This window comes from Melanaphis sacchari, unplaced genomic scaffold, assembly GCF_002803265.2.
Source record: "Melanaphis sacchari strain LSU unplaced genomic scaffold, SCAv2.0 Contig4_pilon_pilon, whole genome shotgun sequence".
NCBI classification, from domain to species: domain Eukaryota; kingdom Metazoa; phylum Arthropoda; class Insecta; order Hemiptera; family Aphididae; genus Melanaphis; species Melanaphis sacchari.
This window is the reverse complement of record NW_020271335.1, coordinates 9,028,480-9,055,285: the sequence shown is the minus strand read 5'-3', so window position 1 is coordinate 9,055,285 and position 26,806 is coordinate 9,028,480. Positions and strand designations below refer to the sequence as shown.

Genomic DNA, 26,806 nt, shown 5'->3' with positions numbered 1-26,806 from the left:
TAATGGCTATCGTATAGGTAGGTACACGATAGAGGTCGTGATTATTACGTAAATAATATTTATTATTTTAATTATTTTAAACGGTTAAGACCACTCGGCGGTTACTAGTACCTATATACAACTACGGTTGCAGTCCGGTCGAGCGGTTAAAGAGATGGCGTTTACCGCCGTCGTCCCAACCAGCAGATGGCGTGGCGGACGCCTGGCGGTGGCGTCGGCGGCGGCGCAACGCTACGCGTTTTCCCTCGAGTATCTCGCCGAGTCGCCATGCGGCAATCGTCACGGGCCCGCTAACCGTCGGACGCTTACGACGCCGGTCGACAAACCATCGCTCGACTTTCGACACTATTATCACAATCATATTGTATCAAACGATAAAATATTATTTACCAATCATTATATTATTATTATTATAACATTTTATAGCTCGTCCACAGACCTCTACGTTCGAATCGAATTATATTATCGTATGAGTTTGTGTTTAATTTTTTATCGATTTTTTTTTTTTTTTTTTAAATTTTTTTTTCACTTTTTTTTTTTTTTTTCATATTATAATTTTTATATTTTTCTTTTACTCGACATAATGTCATCGTGAATCGCGTTCTTGCGGACTGCACGGAACGCTATTTATTCACCGGCCGTTGTAATTTTTATGGAAGTCAACGAAAGCGCCGAAGTTCGGTCTACCGGCACACCGCCGACCAACGGTGGTAACGGCGCGGGCAACTGTTGCGGCACGTCCCCTGCGGTCGGCGCACCGGCGGAACATTCTTCCGGTACGAAGATCCTGAGCAAGAATTCAAACGGCACAAGTGAGCGAACTTTTGATTGATAATATTTTATTTCATTTTTGTTCTCTAGTCTTTTCGCATTTTTCTCGCGCTGTGCGCGAGCGCGCGTGAGCAAACATATTGCAACTAGATCATCTTTAATTACTACATATGGCAGTAGGATATTATATATACAATTTTGAACAGACTTTTGAAACAGATTATTATTCAATATATGTATATAAGTGGTGTGTGATATAAATTATTAATGTATACATATTTAAGAACACCTTAAATTATTTTAAATGAAAACACTAATTAATTAAAGTACTTTTTAAGGTAAACAGACCTAATAAATACCCAATGCTGTATAAGAATAAATATTTTATACCTACGTGCTACTATAACTCAATAAATACAGAAATCTAATTTATTTTTATCCCCCTCGAAATATGAGATATCTAAACTTGACTATATCCCTAGTTATGTACCTATATCAATAACTAACGGTATTAGTCCTAAAAATGTTCTACTTTTTATATATAATTAATTGTGTGCTGTTGATCCTATGCAATAATTTTCGTATGATTTCTGATTATTGAAAATCGTGTATCGTTATTAAGTGGGAGATAAATAATTTTTCGATTTTCTTGATAATTTCCCCAATTGTAAATATAATTATACAACAATTTTACTCCAACTATAGTAAGATACGTTTATAATTTATTACATTCCAATTAATTTATAACAAAAATATTGTAGTATAGTTAGAAACATATGCCAAATAAACAAGAATTCCTTATCACTGCAATATCCTATTTAGAGTACCTATACCTTTACAAACAACTTAAATTTAAATATCTAAATAAATTGATAATCAAATTTATTAAATAAATTGGTCGTGATTAAACAATGTTTTATTATTCCTCGAAGAAATGAGTAAAATGATACAAAACTTTAAATGCATTTGATTTATAAATTAAATTACGTATTTAACAAAATATTCAAAGATATAAGGATTTATTAAAATTATCTCTACATATTATATATTATTTACGAGTTTCAAGTTTAATTTTTATGCTTTATGCAAGTTTTTTTTGACGTATTTTTGATATTTCTTGGTTTATACTTTATATTATTTTATATAGGTACATCAAAAATGAATTTATTTTTGTGATCTGATTAGTAAATTTAATTAATTTAAACAAATTTTTCTTATCCACATATTGTTACATAATCAATTTTTTTCACTTTAAAAATTTAAACATAACTTTAATTGAGATTAAACTATTTTTATCAAACTCCATACACGACATCGAAACATTTTTTGCACCCTAGTATTTTTAATAGTCATATATATTATAATATTTGTTGAATTTTGAAATAAAAAAAATTACACATCAATTTGATGATACGTACGTGCGTAAAGAAAAAATAAATATTATCTAAGTGGTTTTTGAAAAGAAACGGTTTTAATTTTAACAGTTTAACATATTGTTATCTGATCAACACGTAGGCGTCTAATTTTGTTTTTATCATCTCATAATATATGTGTAATATAATTATGATTATAGTAACGAAACGAATCGATTTTTCCTTCTGTAACATATTTTTGGTTCTTATCCCTATACTGCTTTCATTCATTCTGTTATGCATCACGTAGATTGGTAAAATATCGACTTATTTATTTCTATTTTTTCCTTTAGTGATTTTTCTTAGTATTTTTTTTTTCACTGATATAATATTTTCACGTAGGTATGTAACACAATGATAATACGAAAGACAAAAAACGTATTTCAACCAATAAATAGGACGTTGAGAAATTTTTTTTTGCTTTTTTTCAGTTAACCGCTTTATCTGATGATATGCCTTGGAGCGTAGAGGTTGAATTCAGTTTTTTCTTTCTTCGTTGGTTTTTTTATCATTCCTTCTTACTATTCACTTTTCTTCGGCGTATTTTATGCATCCGCTACAAAAAAGAAATCAAATGCGTAATTTAAAATTAATTCCAAGAGCGAAAAAATTTATTTTCAAACGTTGCAAATATACCTACAAACATTTCTTTATTTTAGGAAAGTAATATGTCATCCGACGAAAACTTTTGGTTATTTTCATGTATAATTTTATTACATTCATTTAAATTTTAAAAGTATAACTATCCTACTACATTTTGAGAATAAATCTTTTAAAGATTTCACTTTGTTTTATCATTTATTAGTTAAAAATTAAATAACTAAATTGTATGGTTTTTAATTATATGTAAATGGTAAAGCCGTACCATTTAGAAAGATACTTGAGAAACATTTTTTGTATAATTTATCTTATTTGGAAATTCTATAATAATAGTGAACATATCAAAAAATTATTTTTTAATCCATTTTTTTTTAATTTTATAAGAAAAAATTTATTTATTTTATTTTTTGGATAATTTATTTATATTTAATGTATTATTATATAACTATAACAACTATATATTATATTATTAAATAGATAATTAAATATTATTACTTGACATATAAACAAATATATATTATACACAAATTTATAATTTATTTTAAATAAAATTAAATAAATTTATTATTTTTTTAAATATTTATTTAAATTTAATAGAAATATTAAAATTTTTATTTAAATAGGTAAAAGATATTAGTAAATATTTAATTTTATAAATATACAATTTTCCAATGATGTATTACCTATTTATAAGATATTGTAATGTATGTAAATAAATAAGTTTTTTATTAAATATAAAAAGATATATTTTTCAAAATAAAATATTTCATTAACTTTATAAATATATATTTTTTATAGATTTTACAATATAATATTCAATTATCCTTTTAGATTTTATTAATGATACAGTAATTAAATATGTTATACACATTGGTTAATAATTTGTTTAATTATCCATAAAAATTAAACTTAATAACACAAAAATATATTATAGCTACATACTATACATAAATTATATTCTAACGTAATTCTTAAGAACATAAAAATACAATTATATCCATTAAATCAAACAGAAAATTGCCTCAGGGCAAATTCATCACATAAGTCTTGCTCACCACTGACCCACTTTTATTCATTATGCATTAATGCAGTTATTCTTCAATAGTATTAATTTTTAACAAAAATAAATTAAAAACTCCAAGAATATGCCTACAGCATAATATAATAATATAATATAGGCACAAATAGTTTTAAAATAATAATATAGGTACATCACAAAAGAGTCCTGTTGATTTATTCTATAAGACTTGAAATCATGTTTAACAGTAAATAAGAAGAAATTAACAGGAAGCCACGCCGAGATTTGTTGTCCTTGTACATCATAGGTACGACGCATATAATTATTATAAATAATTATTTAAAATTCCATTCCGTAAATCCTAAATTGTTTAGTTCAATCTTCAAAAAAATATCATAGTAGACTGCATCAGTTTATCGACTTTATATAGTTTATTATTTATTTAAAAATTATTCCTCTAAGACCGAAAAAGATTAATTTTATATAAGTACCAATAACTATGTATGTTTTTTTTTTTTTTAATTATGATATGCAGAATATTTCAAAAGTTTCCTCTACTATGAGTTTTGGTCGTAATTGCAAGTATTTTCTTATTGCTACTTAAGCATTATCTAGAGTTATTTATCATGTATAAAACCATTTTACCCAAAATTCTAAGAGTTTATAGTATTTATAAAATGAAAACAAATTTAATTCTTCAATCAAATTTCATACTAACCAAAAAATGTCTGCCATAATTATACACGCGTTCATACTAATCAGTAGTCTTAGTTCGTCCATTTTTGTTTTTAGTAAACCGTTGCGAAAACGTTACAAAAACCGTTGATCCCATCCAACCATATTTCAGTTACCCCTGCCGCTTCACCATTGGGCCGGGACAGTCATCCGGAGGGTAGAACGAAACCTTAAAAAAAATAATAACAAAAAATAGCATCCACCCCTAAACAATACCGGAGGGTAGCGAAATGGCGGACGTACCCTCACACCCTTAATTATCCGTATATGGATGATGAAAAAAAAAACAATCCCACTGGGGATGAACCATCTCGTATATCTAACCATGTAGAGTCAATTTTTTTGGTGGGTGGCCAAAAAAAAAGTTTAAATAATTTTTTATGCAAAAGGGGTCCGTTTTTTGCACCGACTTGGGAATGACCTTAGAAAAGGGTTATAGATGACAAAAAAATGTACAAAGACAATGCCGTCGTTATAGAATCTCACGCAGGGTAAATTTTTTTCTTCTCTTCCACTACATTATAATAGCGTGGACGAGCATTTGCATGCATCAGACGGATTATATCCATGTAAAACACCTGTGACCCTTCCTCTCATTCTCACGCATACCTACCTACCCCCGTACTTATACACTGGCAGCTGAGTATTGTTTTAGGTAAAAAAAATATAGAAGTATAAAAATTAGACGATTTTTTTTTTTAACATAGTCACACGATATTTGCATGTACCTACGTGAACAAAATGCGAGGTAGTTTTTTTCTTGGACAACACTTTTTTTTTTATACGAATATTGTTTCATGAGTGGGATCTTTACAGAAATAGTATTCCCACAGAAAGGGATTCAATTAGTTTTAGTTTATGCATGGAATAGATACGTAAATAGTAAATATTCAAAAGAAAAAAAAATGTTTTTTTAATTCTTTACTATACTTTATCGAATAACCTAAGAAAGTGTTAACTCAACAATATTTGGTACTTATCCCTATCTGACATATTATAATATATAAATATACATTTATATATTTATATTATACACTATCAAAATATGTAGTTTTATAAGTGTAATGTTTTTAAAAAATGTATATACTTCTAATATAAACTTGGATGTTATAATGGGAATATTTTTAAAATACAGGACAGGTGTTTCTTTTTATGCCAATCATTTACTTTTTCAGATGTTATATAATTTTGAATAATGTAATTATAGAGATCATCTAGACCTAAAGGCTACACACGTATGGATGCCACCTGGCCAGGGCTCAATTAGTAACTCGATCACTAGTTTTTTAATAATTGAAATGTTTTTGACCAGAAAAAAATAAATGCTTAAGTATAAAACAAAAATTTAGGATAACATTAATATAAATTATAAGTATTATTTTAAAAATAAACAGTTGAGTAGGTACGATATTTTTAACTATTTTTACACGATTAGGTATAATAATTTAATTGTGTAAACATTTGAGTAGGTAGTTTATTAAATATATTATTATATTTTATTGACAAATTATATTTATAATTATTTCAATGTAATTTACACAATACATAAGCTCATTTTTTCACTTATAATATCTATTATGTCATGTAGGTATTAGGTATATAACTTAAAAATTATATTTTAATGTTTTAAATTATGTTAATGAATATTTATATAGGCTAATTAGGTACTTAAATTTAAATACCCACACAATTTAACGTCTACATACCTAGACTTTAATTAAATTAAATCTTTTATATTATTTAATCTTATAGAAAAAGAAATCCAATGAATATGAAATTTTTGATAGTATGACAGCATATAAAAGTCATATTAAATAAAAAATAAAAAATACTTAGACAAAAAAATAAATTATATTTTTAAGTACATTTTCTTGTTCAAAAAGTATAATTAACTTTATTTAAGTATTTTTTATTGATTTAATATATGACTATTATAATATGCTGTCATTCTATCAACAACTTCACATTCAATCGCTTTTTTTCAATCTATTAATTAATAATAATTTATTAACTTATTTTCAAGCAATAAATGCATTTTGACAAAAGTACACGTTATATTATAAATCATCCACTGTTTATCATGTGTATCGCCTAAGCATTTTAATATTTTTTCTATTATTAAATAAGTTATCTTAAATTTATTTTTTGATAAAATAAATGTTCAATTAATTTTTAGGTTCTAATATGATAGGTAGTTTAATAATTTAACATAAGTTACATGATAATTATTACTGCATAAGTTAAATTGAACTGAGATTCAACAATTCAAATCTGCAATTGGAGTAAATATTAATATAATTTGTTATTTATTTTTTATATAGAGTATAATGTATACCATTTCAGTTATGTTATTAATAATTATGATAATTTATAAAAAATACATTTCAAATTTATCTGTTAATTCTTTAACATGCATCGTGTCATGATTATGTTTGTATTAAAAAGCATTTTCTCTTTAAATATATATAAATAAAAAAAAATTATTTAATTAATTTCTGTTATTATTATTGTTTATAAATTTTAATTTGATATATTTATTTTTTATGATAAATAATTTACGACATTTTTATTATAGAAGTTTCAACTTTAATCCCAATTTTACTCAAACGAAAAAATACTAATCATCAAAACAGCTGGTACCAATTTATTAAAACTCATTATCATTCACCAGAATATACCACGCGAGGTACCCAGACCCCATTTAATTTTATCAATTTTTTTTTTATTCTTAGAACTCTAGGTGTATTGATTATTTTTTTTTATGTGCCGTCTATGGTACTGTTTTTTTTTTTTTACTGTTTCCCATGCATAAAGACATTCTTGGACTTTAAAAAGACAAAAAAAAAATAATGTTAATGGCCTCGGTTCTAAAAAAAAAACAACAAAACAAAACAAAAAGAACCACCGGTTCTGCCTGAAGGGTTCACATTCTCTGGTGTTTTTTATAATTTATTTTTTTTTTACTGTCCATTTTTTTCTCGATCGTCATCAGCATAAGACTCAAAGAAGGTTTTAAAATGAAAAAAAAAACATTGAAGTTGGAAGTTGAACCTCATTTTATTCACGTGTAATATAATTTAATATATTTACACTTCCAAATTACTTATAATTCCATATTTTTGTTAAGTTTATCTTATAACGTCGTACACAATTACATTTTTTTATTTCGAAAACAAAAATAAATATATAACCCCTCGTGATTTTAATTTCGTGAGAAAAATTTTATACTCATAGCTTTTTTACAATATAATACACACTTTTAGGCATTTTACTGATTAAATAATAAAAAGCAGAAAAGTAATAGATAATAATACTTAGGTCAATATTTTTTTTTTTTTTCGTAAAAACTATTTATAATTACAATATATTTTCAATTAATACTCTAAATAATAATCTAAAATTGCTTTTATCTTATGAATTAAAATTGTTTCAAAAATTAATACAATTAATTAGTTAAAATTTATAAACTATAAAAAAATAACCAAATCACTTAATTAAATAAATAATAAGTTATCTAAATTATACATATATTGTATGTAAATTTATATAGTTCCAAATCTAAATTTTAAAAACAATAATATACATTGTTTTTATAAAAATTGAAAATAAATTCATTATTTATTATTTTTAATTTTCCATTTGCATTTATGCAATGAATAACATAAATTTATATTTTATAATATTGGACTTCGAATAATATGATTTAATAAAATAAGTATGATTTTTATCAAATTCAATTTTTTATTTTTAATAACAATTAATAAAGTTTAACTTTAAAATACATATTATAATTGGTTTATACTATGAAGATCTAAAACTAATATAATTAATAACTCTCAATATTTTTGTTTTCATCTAAGTTTAACATGAAACTGTTACACTTACATAGAAAAATCTGTTGATGTGTAAAAAAATATTTTATAAAGGAATGCATCTATTTTTTAAATTTTAAATCGAATCTTATGTTCATTAATCACCTATATATATACTTATACGTTTTATTCCCAAGATCTCTTATTCATATAAACCCTAACCTATATACCTATAAATTTGTGTCGTTGGTCATTAAATCACTTATTACAACCTTGTTTATTGATATTTTGTCTAAGGTCTTATGAATTCCATACATCATACCATAAAAAAATAAATATTAGACACCATCATAACATGACTCTTATCAAAATATGATCAGTTATACGACGTGAAAAGGTGTTTTGTTATTTTAACCAGATCGTTGACCTCATATCTCCCACAACGTTCACGTACATATAGCACATATTATATTATGTATAATATTACATATGTGTATTGTGTACGTGTTTGATCAGTTAACAAATCATACCTATATTTGACCCTGGGGCTGTACAAAAGGTTCATTTACATAGATGGACTACCCAAAGACAGATGGACGGACCCTATATATAATTATAATTGATGTGTACATATCCATCTTTTTTTATCTACTAGAAGATTCTGGTTCAATTTTTTTTTCACATAATTTTTTTTTTTACTTACTGTTACGTCCATTGTACGGGCCACATCTGCCGTTAAGCATTCAAACCGATTTCTTCGATGATTTTGTTCTTTATTTAAATCCCAGTCAACACGTCTACTACATACCTAGGTAGAAAAAATCCATCGCGCGTAACATTTTATGGTTTATACAGCACAACCACACATTATTGGATAGGTATATTAAATTTTATTTACGTATAACAAATAAATCATATTTGAGATTAAATAGTATTAAAAAATCTTTATAATGTTGGCACAGTTAAAACAAAACATAATTTGAGTTACTCAATATTGATATATATTTCTAAATTATTAATTTTTTCTATCCTTAATTTATTTATTATTATTTTGGTTTACTATAATAATTTTATAAATTTAAAACATATCATGGATAAAAAAAGTTAAAACCAAATTATTTTTAGTTTTAAAGGGTTAAATACAATATTGAAATTGATGAAACACTGAATACTTATAACTGCATTATTGTTTATTTATTACATCAAAAAATCACTTTTCTGTGCAGAACTCAAGTTGTAATATCAGAAAATGTAAAAATAAAATAATAATTCATTTTAAATGTCGTATATTGAGCACTAATAAAACGAACTTGTCAATACCTATAAGTAATCATCGATATGCCGTCTTTAAAATATTATTAAAGGTCAATATTATTGACCTATGTTGTTTTTATCTTATTTTTTTTTCTTGTTACTACAATAATGGACATCCCGTGGTGCTGGTAGCCTTGAAAACGAGTTCAACCCTCAGCTGCTGTCCGATGTACGTTGTGCAATAATTACAACGAACTAAACGGCCCCGGGTCACTTTATAGCTCAGGAAGTCGTTAGAACAACACTGTAGTGTACGAGTATACTATAGAACCTCTGGTTAATAAACAGAAGGTATCCCCACCTTAAATTATTCTGACCATCAACCCTTAAAAAAAAAAAAAAATGTTAATAACATAAATAATAATAAATAATATTAGACGACCACCGTCGGTTAATCATACATATGGTTATAACTTACGAGTATAACTGCGAGGGATTGAGAAAATATTGTTATTACACTAAATAACAATTATTATGATTTGTTGAAAAATAAAAGTAATTTATTATTTAAGTGTATTTACTTAAAATTAGTATTTTTTTTTTCTTTAATCTAAAGTATTAATTACTATATTTTCATTAATTCAATTTTTTAACCAGTAAGTGCTGAATAAATATACGCACTCGTTCCGGGTAATGTATAAGCTTATGTGTATACCACAACATTATAATAATTTAATAACTATCATTTTTATCTATAACAAACTACAGAAATAATATAATTATATTGAAGTAATTATTAATTTATTTACCATAATTCGAAATACTGCAGCAGTGTTTGCATAGATTTAGTAAAATTTAGAACTCTTTAACTGAAAACTACTAACAAGTTTAAGTAATTCTAATAAATGCATCGTATAATTACATAAATAATCTATAAACAGTTTAGCAATTTATTTTAACAAACTACAAAAATCATAAAGTTTTTCTCAACAAACCACGACGTATAGTCAATATGGCGCCGTCAACTGCAGTTCTCGAATCTCGATGCAACTGCAACGACAATGAGACGCCAATTCAATATAATATTACAAGGCGATTGAAAAAAACCATCTATTTCTTCTCTTCAACAACAAGGCGGATAGGGCACTAAGCCATTATTCTCTTCACATATCATATATTCATATGTAATTCAGTAGATCCGAATATATAGATAAAGGGGCTATACCAGTATGCCACCCATATATTATAAAGGAAGAAAACTTCTACAAAGTCGCAAAATATAAAATATTGGTCACAAGAATGAAGGAAAACACTATAATATGTTATATATTATAAAATAAAAATATTACCCTTCAGCAACAAAGAGATGGGGGTGGAATAGCAGACACATTTATTATCGTTGACCCGAATTCTAAACGCTATCACTACTATACCTATACCCAATATAACAATAATAATAGTATTTTCGCCACTGCCCCCGTCAAATGAAAAATATATGTAAAGGTTAAGGTCTATTGTAAAAGGTTAAAAATACGAATCAGCGTGGGTTTTTATGATATTAATAATATAATATACAATATACATATGCAACACCCTTTAAAAACTTATTCTTAACTTAGATATTTCTAATATGGTTTTAAAATATTAATTATACTTATTACTTACCGTGAAAATTGTATTGTATTGCAGTGATCATGACGTCTAGTCCGAGTAACGAAGCTGAATTACAATTGTACAGGGTAATGCAGAGAGCTAGTCTTTTAGCGTATTATGATACACTACTTGAAATGGGTAAGACAGATACATTAACACTATTAATATAAAAAAATCATACATCGAAAAAAAATAATCAATTTTATGCAAAGTAGACATAAACTATAAAATTTAAACTATTTACCATTATTTCATTTTTTATAACGTGCTTACAGAAATTACTAACGGACTTAAATAAAGGGTTAAAATTTTATACATACTTAAGACCATTCTATAAAAATATGAATATAATAATGAAGTTTGATAAAAAAAATGTAAATTAATTTGAATTAATATATTATATTTTTACTTAAATAATCCATTAATATCGTTAATACTTAATACGATATTTTTCTTGATTTGAAAAGTACTTACTAAAATATATTTAAAATAATTTTAGATATTAATCCAATATGTTATTAGCATAAGATGCGTTCATTAAAATAATTATTGTTTACGTTTTGGAATTGAATATTTTAAATTAAATAATGGAATATTTTAATATTGATAAAATTCACCTCCGAGTTACTATATAGTGAATTTTTCTTCACCCAACTAACAAAATAAATATCCTATATGACTAATGAAAAAGAATACTATAATTTTTGATATTTTAAGATTCAATTAATTTAAAATTATTCTCGACAAAAAATACACTTAAAATTAAATAAACAGAGATAAAATTAGTTAATTTGATCATTGTATACCTATTTATTCTTTATAAATAAATAAATATATATAAAGTTACGGTTATACTGTTTGTTTTATACTTATCGATTTGATATATATATATATATATATTTTAATGAAAGTCACTTTATTTTACATTAAACCTTTTAGCCTGAAAAGATAATGATCTTAAATTTTAATTTTATTTCTATAATTTATCTATGCACGAAGGATAATACAAATATTTTAAAATCAATAAAACTTGTCATGTAGAATTTGTTGTAACCTGTACTGACATAATTATAAATAATAATACAATTAATTATTTAATAATTTTAATAATTAACATGAGATAAAAACACACGAAAAATATTGAAAAGTGCATATGTTTTATTATCAAAGAATATAATTATAAACAGAAAGTATTAATATATATTTACTGTTATTAGTTATTACTATACCATTATATTATATTCTCAACTTAATGAACAGGAGGCGATGACTTGCAACAGCTTTGTGATGCTGGCGAAGAAGAATTTCTTGAGATAATGGCTCTGGTCGGAATGGCGTCAAAGCCACTGCACGTTAGACGATTGCAGAAAGCTTTGCACGAGTGGGTCAGCAACCCGAGTAAGTATTTCCTCTTAAATTAATAATTTAGTTGATAATAAAAATTTGCATAATAAAACAAATATGCTACTAATAAATATAAAATATGATAGAAACAAATTTAGTGTAAGGTAGGTCAGTAATAGATATTATTTTGTATATATTTGTAAATTGTATTCTATTATTATATTATGTTTTAAAAACACGTATATCATGATTATTTGGAAGTAAATTTGATTGATCATTATTCTGGGTCGAATTTATAAATGCATTATTACCAACAAACGGTGTTTTGGGCCCGTTGACCAAATGTCGTTGGGTCATTACAGCAGTAGGTAGTTAATGATAATCCTTTAATAGGCATATACATGTAGGTCGAATTCTAATGAAACTAATAATAATAATATTCTCAAATGTACATGAGTGAATGACAATGAATAAGGTTCCAAACAGCAGTAAGAGCAGTTGGTGAGCCACCGGGTTTATTATTATTATTATTATTATTATTTAACCCTTTCTATACACCAGTCATTCCTTTTGTTATTATTATGATTAGTACAGCATGTAGTTTCTCAGTTTGTATGCATACAGTAGGAATATGCTTATATATATATATACTATAATACGTATATAATACAAATAACATAAGTACATGCGTGTATTACAATATAGGTGTAATGAAAATGTGATGTTTACCATTGTATTATTTTTCTTAAGGTGCAATGTAAGTTATTGACAAAAAAGGTATGAAATATATATTGTACTTACTGATTTTTAGTTGATTAATAATTGCGTATAGATATAAATTCATCCTACTAGAATCTAATTTTAATAATGAAATGTGCAAGTTGTATATAGGTGTAACTTAAATTACCTACTAATAAAATTATTTTCTGTTTCATTATTCAATAAATTTTTAAACACTTTTGAAAATAATATAGTATGGTTTTAGTAGCAATTCCAGTTTTAGTATTTGTTCCAAGTTTAACTTATATAAGTAAAATATATTTTTTCCAACTATAACTCTGCAATAATTCTACAGAGGTAATTAGTAGCCGAATTAATATTTTGTATTTTAAACATTATATGTTTTATTATATATTTTATAAGAATTAATGTACAGAATACTTTTATAGACTAGATTTTTACCATGATCATATATTAACATTTATTATTTAATAGTATTAACATAATTTTTTATTACAGTAGTTTCTAATTGATCAATAATATATAGATACTTATAAGGATAATGATAGACTAATTGAGAGTTATTAGGTAATTTACTTAATAATTGTTTTATTATTATTTTTTTCGTCTTGAATTTGTTAATTGTAGTTAACAATTCCTAAATAGTATATGTTTGTTGGAATTTATTCTAAAATATATTTATAAAATATATAGACAGCTAAAAATTCTAAAATGTTTAATAAATAATAATAATGTTAAAAATGGACAGAATTCTTTAGAAATTTTTGTTTTGCATCTATTGTGCCCTGTCCACGAAATCTAGAACGAACATTAAAAGTTAAAATCCAAGAGGGAAAACCTTTTGCAATGAAAAAAAATTATATATGACTTTTTCCAAAAGCTTCTCCCGTCCCCTAACCGACGTCCTGAACATTTTGTGGTGTAAATTTTCAACGGGATCACCTATATATATGTATTCGAGTGTGTATATGTGTTTGTGTGTGCAATGTATATATACATATATAGCAGTCTGCAGGTTTTTTTTTCTACCCCTTTTTTTCTCTTTACAAGAGAAATCGCTCAGAGTGAGAGAGAGAAAGAGAGAGAGAGAGAGAGAGAGAGAGAGAGAGAGGAAAAAATAAAAATAAAAATAAAAGAAGCAAAAAAAAAGGAGCAAAAAAAGAACCGAATCATAAAACCTCTACCCAGTCCTACCTCTTGTTATTTGTGGAATAACGTCGTCGAAGAGGGAAGAGAGAAAACGTAAGAGAATGGGGGAGTGGAAAAGATAGAAAGAGACAGAGTGTAAGAGTGAGTGGCGAAGTGAGTGAATAAGAGAGAGAGGAAAAGACAAAAAAAAGTTTGCTCGATCAATTTTTCTGTCGCAGCTGCAATGTGTTGAGGGGTTTTCAGATAACCCAGCGAATAAAGTACATAATTCTGGGAATGAGAGTTTTTCAGTTTAGGAACCATCAATAATTCGTTTGAAGAAAACATCCCAAAATCTAAAAACTAGAAAAGATAATATAAAATTTGTATTTCATTTTACATAAAATAAAGAATTTAGTTGATATAGAATAGATTAGTTAATCAGGTTAGGTCTCTTCATAAACTTCGACATCTTAGTAAAAAAAAAATTATCAAACATTATAGTACCTATTAAATTAAACTAAATATTTTAACTCTTAATTTGAAAGTTGCATGTATAACTCTTTATTATTATCATTAATTTATTATTTCGTTTTTAAAATAAATTATAATAATAATAATCAAATATTATAATAAACATTAAATTCAATAAAAGCTTGTAAAGAAAACAAGAGTTCTCAATAATACTCGTATACATAAATAATTATTTATGTGTAAAAATGTTATTAGTTAATAACATAACAACACAGTAAGGAAAAAAATAATTATACATTATGAATGATACAATGCGTGCATGAGTCTAAAATCTAAATAATATGGCTGTAATTGACGTAAAATGTAAAAAAAATTCAAAAATCCACTTATTTAAAAATAAAATATTATGTTTTACAGTCACGAGTCAAAGACTAATTTTTATTCGTTTGAATTCGTAAAAATTAATATTCAAATAATTTTACTGAACACACATATATATATAATATATATATGTATTACAGTTTAAAATAGATAACTATAAAAGTACTTACATGCGCGAAACGTAAATCTTTAGAATTTATCACTGTTAGATGTTTTTAACATTTTAATAATATGTAAGACGACATATTATAAATCATAACAATAATCATCGGTTACGTTTGTAATTGTGCATACAACACCTATATGTACTTAATTTATTGTCTTGGTTATATTTATATAAATAGTTGTCTTATTCTAAGTCTCAATAATCTAAATTATATAATGACTTAATATTGTACATCTATATATGCGCAATAAATGATTTCAGTTTATTTGGATAGGACACATTACCATAAGCTAAGCTAACCTATGTATATAAGTATAGTGTGATTAATATGAGTGTAATAACTAATAACAGTCCGCTTTTCTTATGTACCTTTATGTTGTAATATTACAATAATTGAATCGCTACAGTTTCTGTAACTACAATATTGTTGTACACGTCACGATATTCGACAGCTGGTATATATAACATAATGAATTGTAAATTGTAGTGAATTATCATCGTATACGATGGTCTGTGTATATCAAATTTAAACACTCAAAATATTCCTTTTCAAACCATGGTTATTATTCAAAAAACTCCTGTCATCTCGATCTTGAATTTTGTCCACAGCCATGTTCCAAACGCCACTGACGTCTCCTGTCGCAGGTGGTGGTCCTAGTGCGATCGTCCTACCACCAAATCCGGTCCGACCGTTTCTCAACGTCTGTCCAAACCCACTAATTCAGACATCCATACATCACGGTTACTACACACCACTGGGATACGGTTATCAGCCGCCCACGTCACCATCGCACGTGCCCAGCTCAACCAACCAACTACCACAGGTAAATATTATTATTAGATATCTGAAGTAATATAAATTATTACACAAAAATTACAAGCACACCGTTAAATTACATATAATTAAAGACGGAAATACGAGATTGAAATCTAAACAAATACATAAATATACATTTTTAAATCATTATTTTAGATTTTGAGTGAAGTTATATGATTACATATTTTACAATAGTGTATGGTTTTCGTTATTTTTTTTTCTTTTGTGCCCGTCATCTGACCTTTTGAAATAGAAAAATGCTTCAATTATCAACTTTAAGAGTTATTTCCAGTAGCAAATATAATTAAATTCGATCTTTGAGAAAAGGTAAAAAAAAGCATAACACTTTTCAAAATAATCAGAAAAACAAAACAACAAAAAAAAATGAGGACAATTGGGTATACCACTCTGCTGTATAGTATATGTTAAATGGATCACTGTTAATGGAAATATTAAATTTTAATTCAATAATATATCATTATTTTTATACGAAATAACGGTCTTTAGTAGAGACATCCTGCTAGAAATCAGCATAGATCATTAATAGGGTTCAAATTTGAAGACAAAAACCTTTTTTTAATAATAATAATAATAATAATAGAAAAATAATTTTGACATAAAAATGTGTCATTTAATATTTAAGACGATGGATAAGTTTTTTTTCCTTTTTTACTTATAAATGCCTTTTTTGGCTGTTTTACTTAGAAGTACATTTTTGATTTATAAATTCTATTTTAGTGTTTAATTTTCAATGTATTTGATAATTTTATACACAAAATACATCTTCTGAAGACAGTAAATTGTCGTTTGTCAATTATTTTTAATGGGTTCTATTATTTGCGATATTTATCGGCATTGCTGAATATTTGGTATTGCCAGTTATTCAACGTTTATAAAAATACCCATACTACGTATCTATAGATTAAAATATGTTTATAATGCATAGATATTAGATTCAAAAATTATTAGTCAGTCCACAATTTTCTTTTTAATAAAAACTAGTTAAAATATACAATATACAAATTATTTAATTTTTATAAATTTTATATTAACTTTTTTTCATAATTTAAATCCTTTTTTTTGCCTTTTTTAAATTTTATAAATACTTTTTTTGTTAGTTATATTGCCTTTAAATCCAAACCCTAATCATTAAATATATTTCACATAAAATCATTTGATATTGCTATTAAAGTAATTTACTTTACTATTAACCAAAAACTAATATTAATCAAAAAATTATTGAATATTTCATGAATAATTTACTTTTTTTTTAATTCCTAAAAATGTAATACATAATTATTCTTTTTACATTTGTTATCAAAATATAAAACCAAATCAACGTAAAACCACGTATATTTATATGAGCGTCTGAAATTCAGATATTGACAAAAATTGAATATATTATAATATTATATAATTATATATCATTGTAAAATAGATAAATTGCTTCGCTCAGAATCTAAAATTAATAATTCAATTTATTTATCACTGTTTTTTATTTATCAAATATATAATAATATTAATATACACTATATAGATTAAAAATTATTTGTAAATATATTTATCTAGACTTAAGAAATATTTCATTATAACGAGTGGTCCATACTGCACACGTGTGTTTTTCAGGTTGCGCAAACGAGTGAAGCAACAACTTCGGCTGGTCAACACTATGGAGATAGTAATAGTCCTGGTCAAAGCCCAGGTTCGCCGTTGCAATTATCTCCATCACTGGACGAATCACAAATCGCCCGGTTAGCTACGTCAGCTAAGCAACTAGTGCAAAGGCTACCACAATATCAACCCAAGGCACAAACAGCGAAACGGAAGGCGAATAAAGAACTCGAAGTAAGCATGAGTTCATACATAGACGTACAGAGGATTTTCTTACAGGAGAGAAATAGTGAAGTTATTAAGCGATTCTATACGGAAAAGTAACCAATGGCGTATTAATATATGATTTATATAACACATAATACAATACAAACGAACTGTTGTTTTGAACAAGTACAAGACACAAAATAAACATATTTAGTTAACAACTTATAGCATATTATCATAATGTATCATTTTTACTGCAATCAGTAAAACACTTTTTAAACTAAAGGAAATAAGGTAAAACTGTAATAATTTATAATAATTTATCCATTTACTGACTCACTAAAAATTTCGTCTAACATTATTAATATTTTTTTTGTACACATTATACCTGAACAACTAATATTTACTTCATTCATGAAATTTTTAAAACAGGTTTTCAACCTTTTAAATCATAAAAAAATTCGTTTAAGTGTTACCGTTAACATAGAATCTGAGAAAAATATTTTTATAATTTATACATATTAGAAAATATATCAGACTTACAAAGTTTAATGACATCTATTCCAGTATTTATAAAATGTTCTTATTTTTAAAATTTCGCTTTACATAAATATAGCACTGCAGATTTTTACTTTTTATCTAGACCGTATTATAAGCATTATAAAAACGAATAACTTTGAAAAGGGTTAAAATAAAAGAGCTTAAAATCTAAATGCAATGATTTACGATATTAACCAATACTAACGATGGAACCTCGAATTTTAACATGATATTTTAAATAATTGATGCTTGAGACATCATACCTAAATAATTATATAAATAACTGTTTTAATAAAACTTAGCTGTTTGATGTTATTTTTTGCTGTTAAAATCGATATTATATTGATCACTGACTCTAATTAATCTTAATTAAGAATAAATTTACACTACGAATCAATACGGCACGAAACATAGATTATTATAGTTGTCATTGATCTGTACATACATTGTATTTTATAGTATACTATGGTTTTACAGTGCATCATGAATATGCCAGAAGAAGATCCAAGACGCATAGAATCCATAAGGAAGTATTCGGCTATTTATGGGCGATTTGATTGCAAAAGAAAACCAGAAAAACCTTTGACATTGCACGAGGTAAATAAACTGTCTAAGTATTAATATTATACACTTTGGATATCTATAGAAACATATTAATCATAAAGCGTTATTGGCTAGTGAATATCGACATCGAACAATAAAACAGAACTTTAATGTTTAAAAAAAAAATCGTGATAATAAAAATACATTAAAATGCACCTTTTTCACATGAATTTAAAAACGATGTTTACAAACCCACAGGTGTCCGTAAACGAAGCTGCCGCACAGATATGCAAATTAGTGCCTGTTCTGTTGACTAGACGAGACGAACTGTTCCCTTTAGCCCGACAAGTGGTCCGTGACTCGGGATATCATTACTCTAAAGGACATTCAAAGTAAATCAATTTTATCTAAATAATAAGTTAATAAGAAAATAAATATATTACTCCATTATTATTTCATATCTTTATATCTCATCAAATTCCACTTAATCGTTCGTAATAAAACCAATGTCATTTAATGCAAATCTCGATAAATTTGATTGTTGCCTTATTAAAAATCTTAAAATCATAACAGGTCAAGCATGCAGAGTTTCAGAGGATTGACTTCGAACGGCGACTGTAGTTACGAGTCGAAGAGACCCCGTCTAGACGATCACGATGAGCTATTAAAAATTCGGCGACAGGTAATAAACGTATGCTGTTAACAACTCTCGGACTAAAATATCAACACCTACTTAAAAGATAGATATAAATTGAGCAATTAAAATATTATGAAAGGACAATGATATACGTACACCATTATTTGTACAAAATTGTGGTGAACTATGTATTATTTTTATTATTTTACACTTAAATATTGTTAATATGACATTGAATATCCATCAAATTGATACAATATGCGCCGTTTATATTATATATTTTATCGAGTATAAAATATAATGATATAATTCTAATTATTAGCTACTATTTATTATTATGCGATGTCGATACCAATTGATCATTTTATCTTTTTAATTTATATTCTAAGATCACTAGTTTAATTCGATAAACGCGGTAATCTACAATCTACATAATAGGTACCTAACTATGTTAGATAATAGTTGGGCATGTTATTTTCGCAGGAACGTTTAGATCAGATCGCTGACGAACTGAAAGCAGTCAACGATCGCCGAGAAGAGTTGAACCAAAGTACCAAAGATGACCCAACAGTCCAACAACAGTTGGAAACTCTGAAAAATCGTCAAGCGCAGCTGTTAGTGGAACAGAACGACCTGCGGCAAAATAAGTAATTCGCGTCAAATTTGATTTAAAGTTAAAAATTCAGTAAAACTAAACATTAACGCGGAACGTCTGATACACGCAGGTCGATGATGCTAAGGGACAGGAGCGGCGGAAGGACGTCATCATCAGCCGGTTTCGACACGGACGACACAGACTCTCAAATGTCGTACAGCAATACTAGTTCTCCTTTACAGGTGCGGTTCGCTTTTTAAGAACATAACCGCATTGAAAGAGAAAATAATAACAAATTAACAATCGGGTCTGTCGTGTCTTTCTATATTCACGTGCTCTAACTCGACTTTCCACAGTCAGGGATGTGCTCAATAATATGATTTGAGTTTTTGTTTAATATTCTATGTCCTACTATATTTTTCCATTTTCTTACTTTTTCCTTTTTTTTTTTAACTAAATTTCTTAACTGAATTTCAGGACATTAGTGACTCGAGGGATTCGATGATTCGCTGCAACGTCGACTACCAGCATGACGGAAAATCATCACAGAATACCGGTAATCAGGTAAAACGTGTTCTCGGCGGTGATGGCGAGTGTGGTAACAATTGCGGCACCGATCCGCTTTGAGATTTTTCGACCCCAAAACTAACACAATACTTAATAGACCTATAGTTATTCTATCTTAAGTTATTTGGTTGGTGGACAAATCTAGTGCAATTGTCTCGAAAAAATACGCACCATGTGCAAATTCGAAACCATCATAATAACATAGTTATTAATGTTTAATATTGTGTGAATTGCGCTAAATAACGCATGATTTATAAATTGGTCAGGAATTTTGTGTCTTGTGAACATTTTTAATTTATTTACTTTCACGGTTCGCTAACAAAAACATATATATTTAACACAACTGACAAGAATGCAAATATTAATATATTAAAAACAAAAATTTAATTTGATAAAAAAGAGCAATCATTAATTTAAAAAATATCTTAAAACAATTACATGTTTTAGTAGGAATATTGTTGATCGTATTTTAGATTCTGAGCGGAAAGATGAATGTATTGGTTTTACAATAATGTGTTTTTTTTTTTTTTTTTTTGTGTGTGTGTATAAGTGCATCTCGATCATTTTTTAATAAAATGCTTAAATTTTTAACTTCAAGGGTAGTTTAAGATATAAAATTAGATCTAATTTGTATTTAATAAAGATCAAAATTAAATTTTTTTATAATCAAAAAAACAAATAAAAATTTAAGAAAAAACGACAATTTTTATGTTAAACCAGTTATTGACTAAATTGATTTATTTATTTTGTCATAACTCAAATGACTATAAAAACTTAAAATGTTCATTAAGTATTTAAATTATAATTTTCTATTTACAAAATATGTTAAATTTTTTGAGCTATTTAAAGGGTATTGAAATTTTCGATTTTTTTTTTCTTTTAATATCAATAAAAATTTATGAATTGGTAAAAATGTTTAAAATTGAATACTAATTTACTAATAAATGATTTATTTCTCAATCAAAAAATATCAAAAATAAATAGTCATATTATTTTTTTACACGCATTTAAATTTAGAATTTTGACAAAATCGCTAAAAATCTCAAAAAATACAAGTTATTTTGTAGTTAGAAATATAAAAAAAAAAAAAAACATATTATCCTGAAATATACTTGGTGATAAAGACTGACAATTGTTTCCGCTCAGAATCATTTTTAGTTTACAATGAAACTCGAAATTATCATATTCATAATATAGTGATCATCTCGACACTTAATTTATAAAAGAGCGGTACCCACTTAACTATTTTATTTTTTCTTTAAATTTTATTTTCAAAAAAATAATAAATATTTTTGTTTTTTAAAATATAGAACATATTTCATTTTCTAGTGAAATATTGTAACATTTTAACTTAATAAAAGAAAATATAATTCTCAGTAAAGTTTCAACAAAAAAAAATATGAATGTGAGAAATATGTAACAATTCAATTTAACATTATAAAAAGTTTGACTTCAATTTCATTTATAATATTAATACGAAGTAGGTACTGTTATAATATTAAACTTAGTAACATCGAAGACCGATTTCCAGAAAAAATAATGAGTTTGAAAAGTAGTGTTTAGAAAATAAAAGTACCACCCACGCATTCAAGACTTAATAAATTATTGTACTATAATCGCACTTGATACTTATTTCGTTTTTACGTTTTAAGTAGTTCCTATCCCAATTGTTAAAATATTGAAAATATAAAATAAAAATTATCTATTGTAATAAATAAATAGGTATCGAAATTCTTCAAAATTAAAATTAATTCTTATGAACCATTTAAAGTTATGATCCTTTTCGATTCTAAACAGCATAACACTATAGCAAAAATAAAAAAATGCATACTACTGTTGTATATTTTAAACGTAGCTAGAGCCATTTATTTGTTTTAATATTTTTTTTTTTTTTTAATATTTATTTTGTAGGCATATTATGTAAATATCCCATTAGGTATGCAGTTTGTGTTTTTATTTACCAGGCATGTATGTTTGTATATACTTATATTATTATATATTATATAGGTACATTAATGTAATTTACTATTAATTCATGATTCATATTTGTGCGTCGTTATTAACCGAAACCTTTTCAGTTTATGTTTGTTTTAGCTTGTTTTGCTTTTGTTTTGTTTGTGTTTTTCCGAATCCCAGGTATGTATGTAAATAATATAGTATGTATTATATTGTTTTAAATAACAAATTTCTCGGACACATCAACGTGAATAACCTAACCTACATGTGGCTTGGACGGCAGCAGCTTTATGTAATATAACAACTATAAACTAATAATTTAATACTCTAACTAATTTTAATATTAACTAAACACGTACCTTTATCTGTATACACTAACATCTTTGCAGTAGTGTGCTGTAAAAACATTTTTAACCAAACTAAAATATTGTTTATCTTCTTATTTCTCGTACGTTCAACAGACTTCTCTATTTTCAGAGTAACTTGTCTCGCGGCGATACAGACGACACGGATGAAGACGACAGAGAACCTCGCCGCCGCCATCACAGTCACAGTCCCTCAGCCCACATTAACGGTAACAGACGTCTAGTTGATCGATTTTTCAACGACGAAATCCAGGTAAAAAATTATCCAATCTCAGGAGTATATATAAATAAATTACAACATATTACATAATTACCACGCATAAACAGGCAGATTAGAGTGTTTTAGCCAAAGTTTCACTTTTCGAAAATTGGTTACTTTTTGAAACGTCTTAGACGATGATTTCCTAGCTGAAAATATATTTCAATCAATTTTAATTAAATTTTAAAATTACTTGTACTTTTTAAACGCATACACACGTATATTTATTAATGCATTACTTCATAATAATAAAATTATAAGTTTATACTATTAATTTTATTGAATCATAGTTAATAAGACATATGTCATTATTATTTGATGTTTTTCCGAGCCTTACTTATCACTTATCAGTTAAGTAGATGACTGAAAAATAAGCAAATTTAAAAACTAGTAACTACCTTAAATAATAATATTACAGTCAAATCTTGTCAATTCGAAAGATGCGATAATTATCGCATATGTATCACCATATATTTTTTTTCTTTAAAAGAATATTCACAATTAAACAATTTATATACTAATGCTATACTTTAACATTTTTTCAAGGACCCGTATATAAACAATAATTAAAATATAATAAATATTATTAAGAATATTTTTAATGAATATGTATGTAATTAAATATAAAAATAATAATTGTATTTGTGATTGTATTCTCTGTCTTTTTCAATGAGAGATAAAAATTAATTTCCAAGTTTTAATTGTGATAAAATTAATTTTTTTTATGTAGTCATACACAAATCCGAACAAATCGATAATCCAAACGACCCTTATTCCCCACACCCGTTCGGAATTAACGAGACCCTATACTGTGTGTACAAATTATAAATTATAATATACCTACAGGTAAATAGTTTTCCCGACTCCCGCACGCGTGTACCTACTGTTACATCAATATTAATTATAGAATATAAAACGAGAAAGTTAAAATATAGTTTTTACTGAGCATTACGTAAAACGAAAACTCGGTAATTCAATATACGAGTACTCTAGGTGTAAGTATGGCTATTACGCCACGATGATGGTAACAACGCGGGAGGTAGAAAAATAAAACAAACTAGCTCTCACGCACTATAATCCAACCCATACGTGGATACCTAGGTGAAAAACGAAAAATTCGCAATCCGATTTATTTGTCCAAACGTTCCAAACAAGCCCTCCGCCGAATAAAAACAATAAACATCGTCGTTTCCGGTTTGCAGATAATATCGTCAAGCGGAGGCAATATAATCGCCGTCACCAATCCGGCGCTGTTGATGTCCGCCGCCGCCGCCGCCGCAGGGACAACGACGACGACGACGACGACTCCACCGCCGCCGCTGTCGTTGAAAATCGAACCAGTTTCACCGGCGCGAGACGACGACTGATGGATAAAGTGCAGAGGCAGACGTGTCCCCGTGAGCCTGAGGAGATCTCCGACTTTCTTCGTTGTTTTTACTAGTTATTATTATTAATATTATTATTATTTTTATTATTTATTATCGTTTTCTGTTGGTCGTATTATTACTATTTATTTTTTCCCAGTCATTCAATCGTATTAATAATATTATATAAAACCGCGTGTGCAGTACCCTTATTGTGAAAATAATAAGCTTAAAATACGATCATGTTCCTATACACAGTAAATTTTCTTATAAAATATACGAATGTTGTAAAATTATTTACGTTAGGTATATTATAATTTATAAACAAACACCGCCGTCCGTCGCTCTTTATTGAGATCATCACGACTTGCCAGCCCGAGATACCTAAGTATAATATGTTATTTTAATTTATAACGCTATTTTAATTTAAATATTATTATAATGATATTACGTTGTATTGCGTACGCGTTTTGTTTATTTATCTTTGTTTACGATTAATTTGTTTTCTTTGTTGTTTTGCTGTTGATATCATATTATTATTATTATAATTACCCATGTCAACGACTTCTGTCGACCGGCCTTGCAACGACTGCTTTTGATGACATTATTATGTAGTTCATAATAAAATTATAAGTTGATCATTTCGATTTTTCTCTCGCCCGCGCCTAAACGACAGGTAATCAATTTGCATTTTCCATTACGTCACTTTTCTGATAGTTAACACATTAATGTTGCAATTTGTACAATTCTCACAAAATGTCACTGTTTGTATTTTATAATAAAAAAAAATTTAAATCTCTCTTTTTCTCGAAGTTGTTAATCTTTTTTATATTGATTCACTATCCGAAAATTTTTGAAAAAAAAAACTAACAAAATATCATTTTGCATCAAAATTTCCATCGAAAAACATTTATCAAAATTAACAAAATACCATTATAACAATTGGCAAGACTATTCTTAGTCCTTACCCACTTATACATGAGTTATAACAAGGATGGTCAACATGTTAATTGTGATTCTCTTTCGTCTTTTCTTGAATTTTTTCAGAAAACAAATAATAATAAGTTAAAAGTAATAATTTGTAATCAAATATATAAAAATACATGTTGTGTAAAACTATGAAATTAAATGTTTTTATTATTTATTTATATTTTAAATAAAAAAAAGTCTAACACGAATATACATGAGATATATTTTTGTTTATTGTACACCCTTTTTTTTTTTTGGTCAATTGAGACAACAAAAAAAAGCTCTGAGATCGATCGCAAGTCTATTTAAGTTTAGAACTATATTTTGACAGCTCAATTATTCAGCTACTGTCATTAATAAATGTCCTTAAGTAAATAGAATTTAAAACTATTGTTTATAGATTCCTCAAATGTACTTTAATATCTCTTTAATACTTAAATATAAATCATTACAAATTATTAATTAATTAACAATATAACCCAATTTAACTTAATGATGTACAATTTTTTTTTCTTTTTAAACAATTGTGATCATACACATTATATAGATGTCAATAAAAAAAAAATGGACATATATCTAAAAGTGAAAATAAGACAAAATATTTTTGGTGTATTTTTTAATTTAAAACTCATTGACATAAATAAACATGTGCTGAACACTTACAAAAATTTGTTTTCAATCACTTTACATAATGTTCATACTAAATAGTTATTTATTTCGATTTTTTTTTTTTTTAAGTCAAATTTGGCTGTATTGCCGTATTGAAAAAAAAACAAAATTAATATTTAAAGTATAAAAAATAATAACCATTTAGTATCCAACAATTAAATATTGTTGAGCATAAAAAATAAAACAAGTAATATACAATAACAAATATAGTAATTATG

The 26,806-nt window shown here is 26.4% G+C and overlaps 1 protein-coding gene across 2 annotated transcripts; it reads left to right on the top strand.

Moving 5' to 3' along the window:
* The first annotated feature begins 156 nt into the window (after positions 1-156).
* Positions 157-25,099, top strand: LOC112598842 (NGFI-A-binding protein homolog). Of its 2 annotated transcripts, XM_025345476.1 has the most exons (13): positions 159-812; positions 11,292-11,393; positions 12,516-12,653; positions 16,099-16,313; positions 17,933-18,151; positions 19,142-19,261; positions 19,466-19,599; positions 19,781-19,889; positions 20,328-20,491; positions 20,570-20,681; positions 20,917-21,003; positions 23,440-23,580; positions 24,789-25,099. In XM_025345476.1, exons 1-13 carry the CDS (start codon positions 653-655, stop codon positions 24,951-24,953), a joined length of 1,866 nt encoding a protein of 621 aa, XP_025201261.1. In that variant the 5' UTR covers positions 159-652; the 3' UTR covers positions 24,954-25,099. The 2 variants fall into 2 exon arrangements, with proteins under 2 accessions (XP_025201262.1, XP_025201261.1); XM_025345477.1 differs by lacking the exon at positions 24,789-25,099 and having other exon boundaries at positions 157-812; positions 20,917-20,995; positions 23,440-23,524.
* The last annotated feature ends 1,707 nt before the right edge of the window (positions 25,100-26,806 follow it).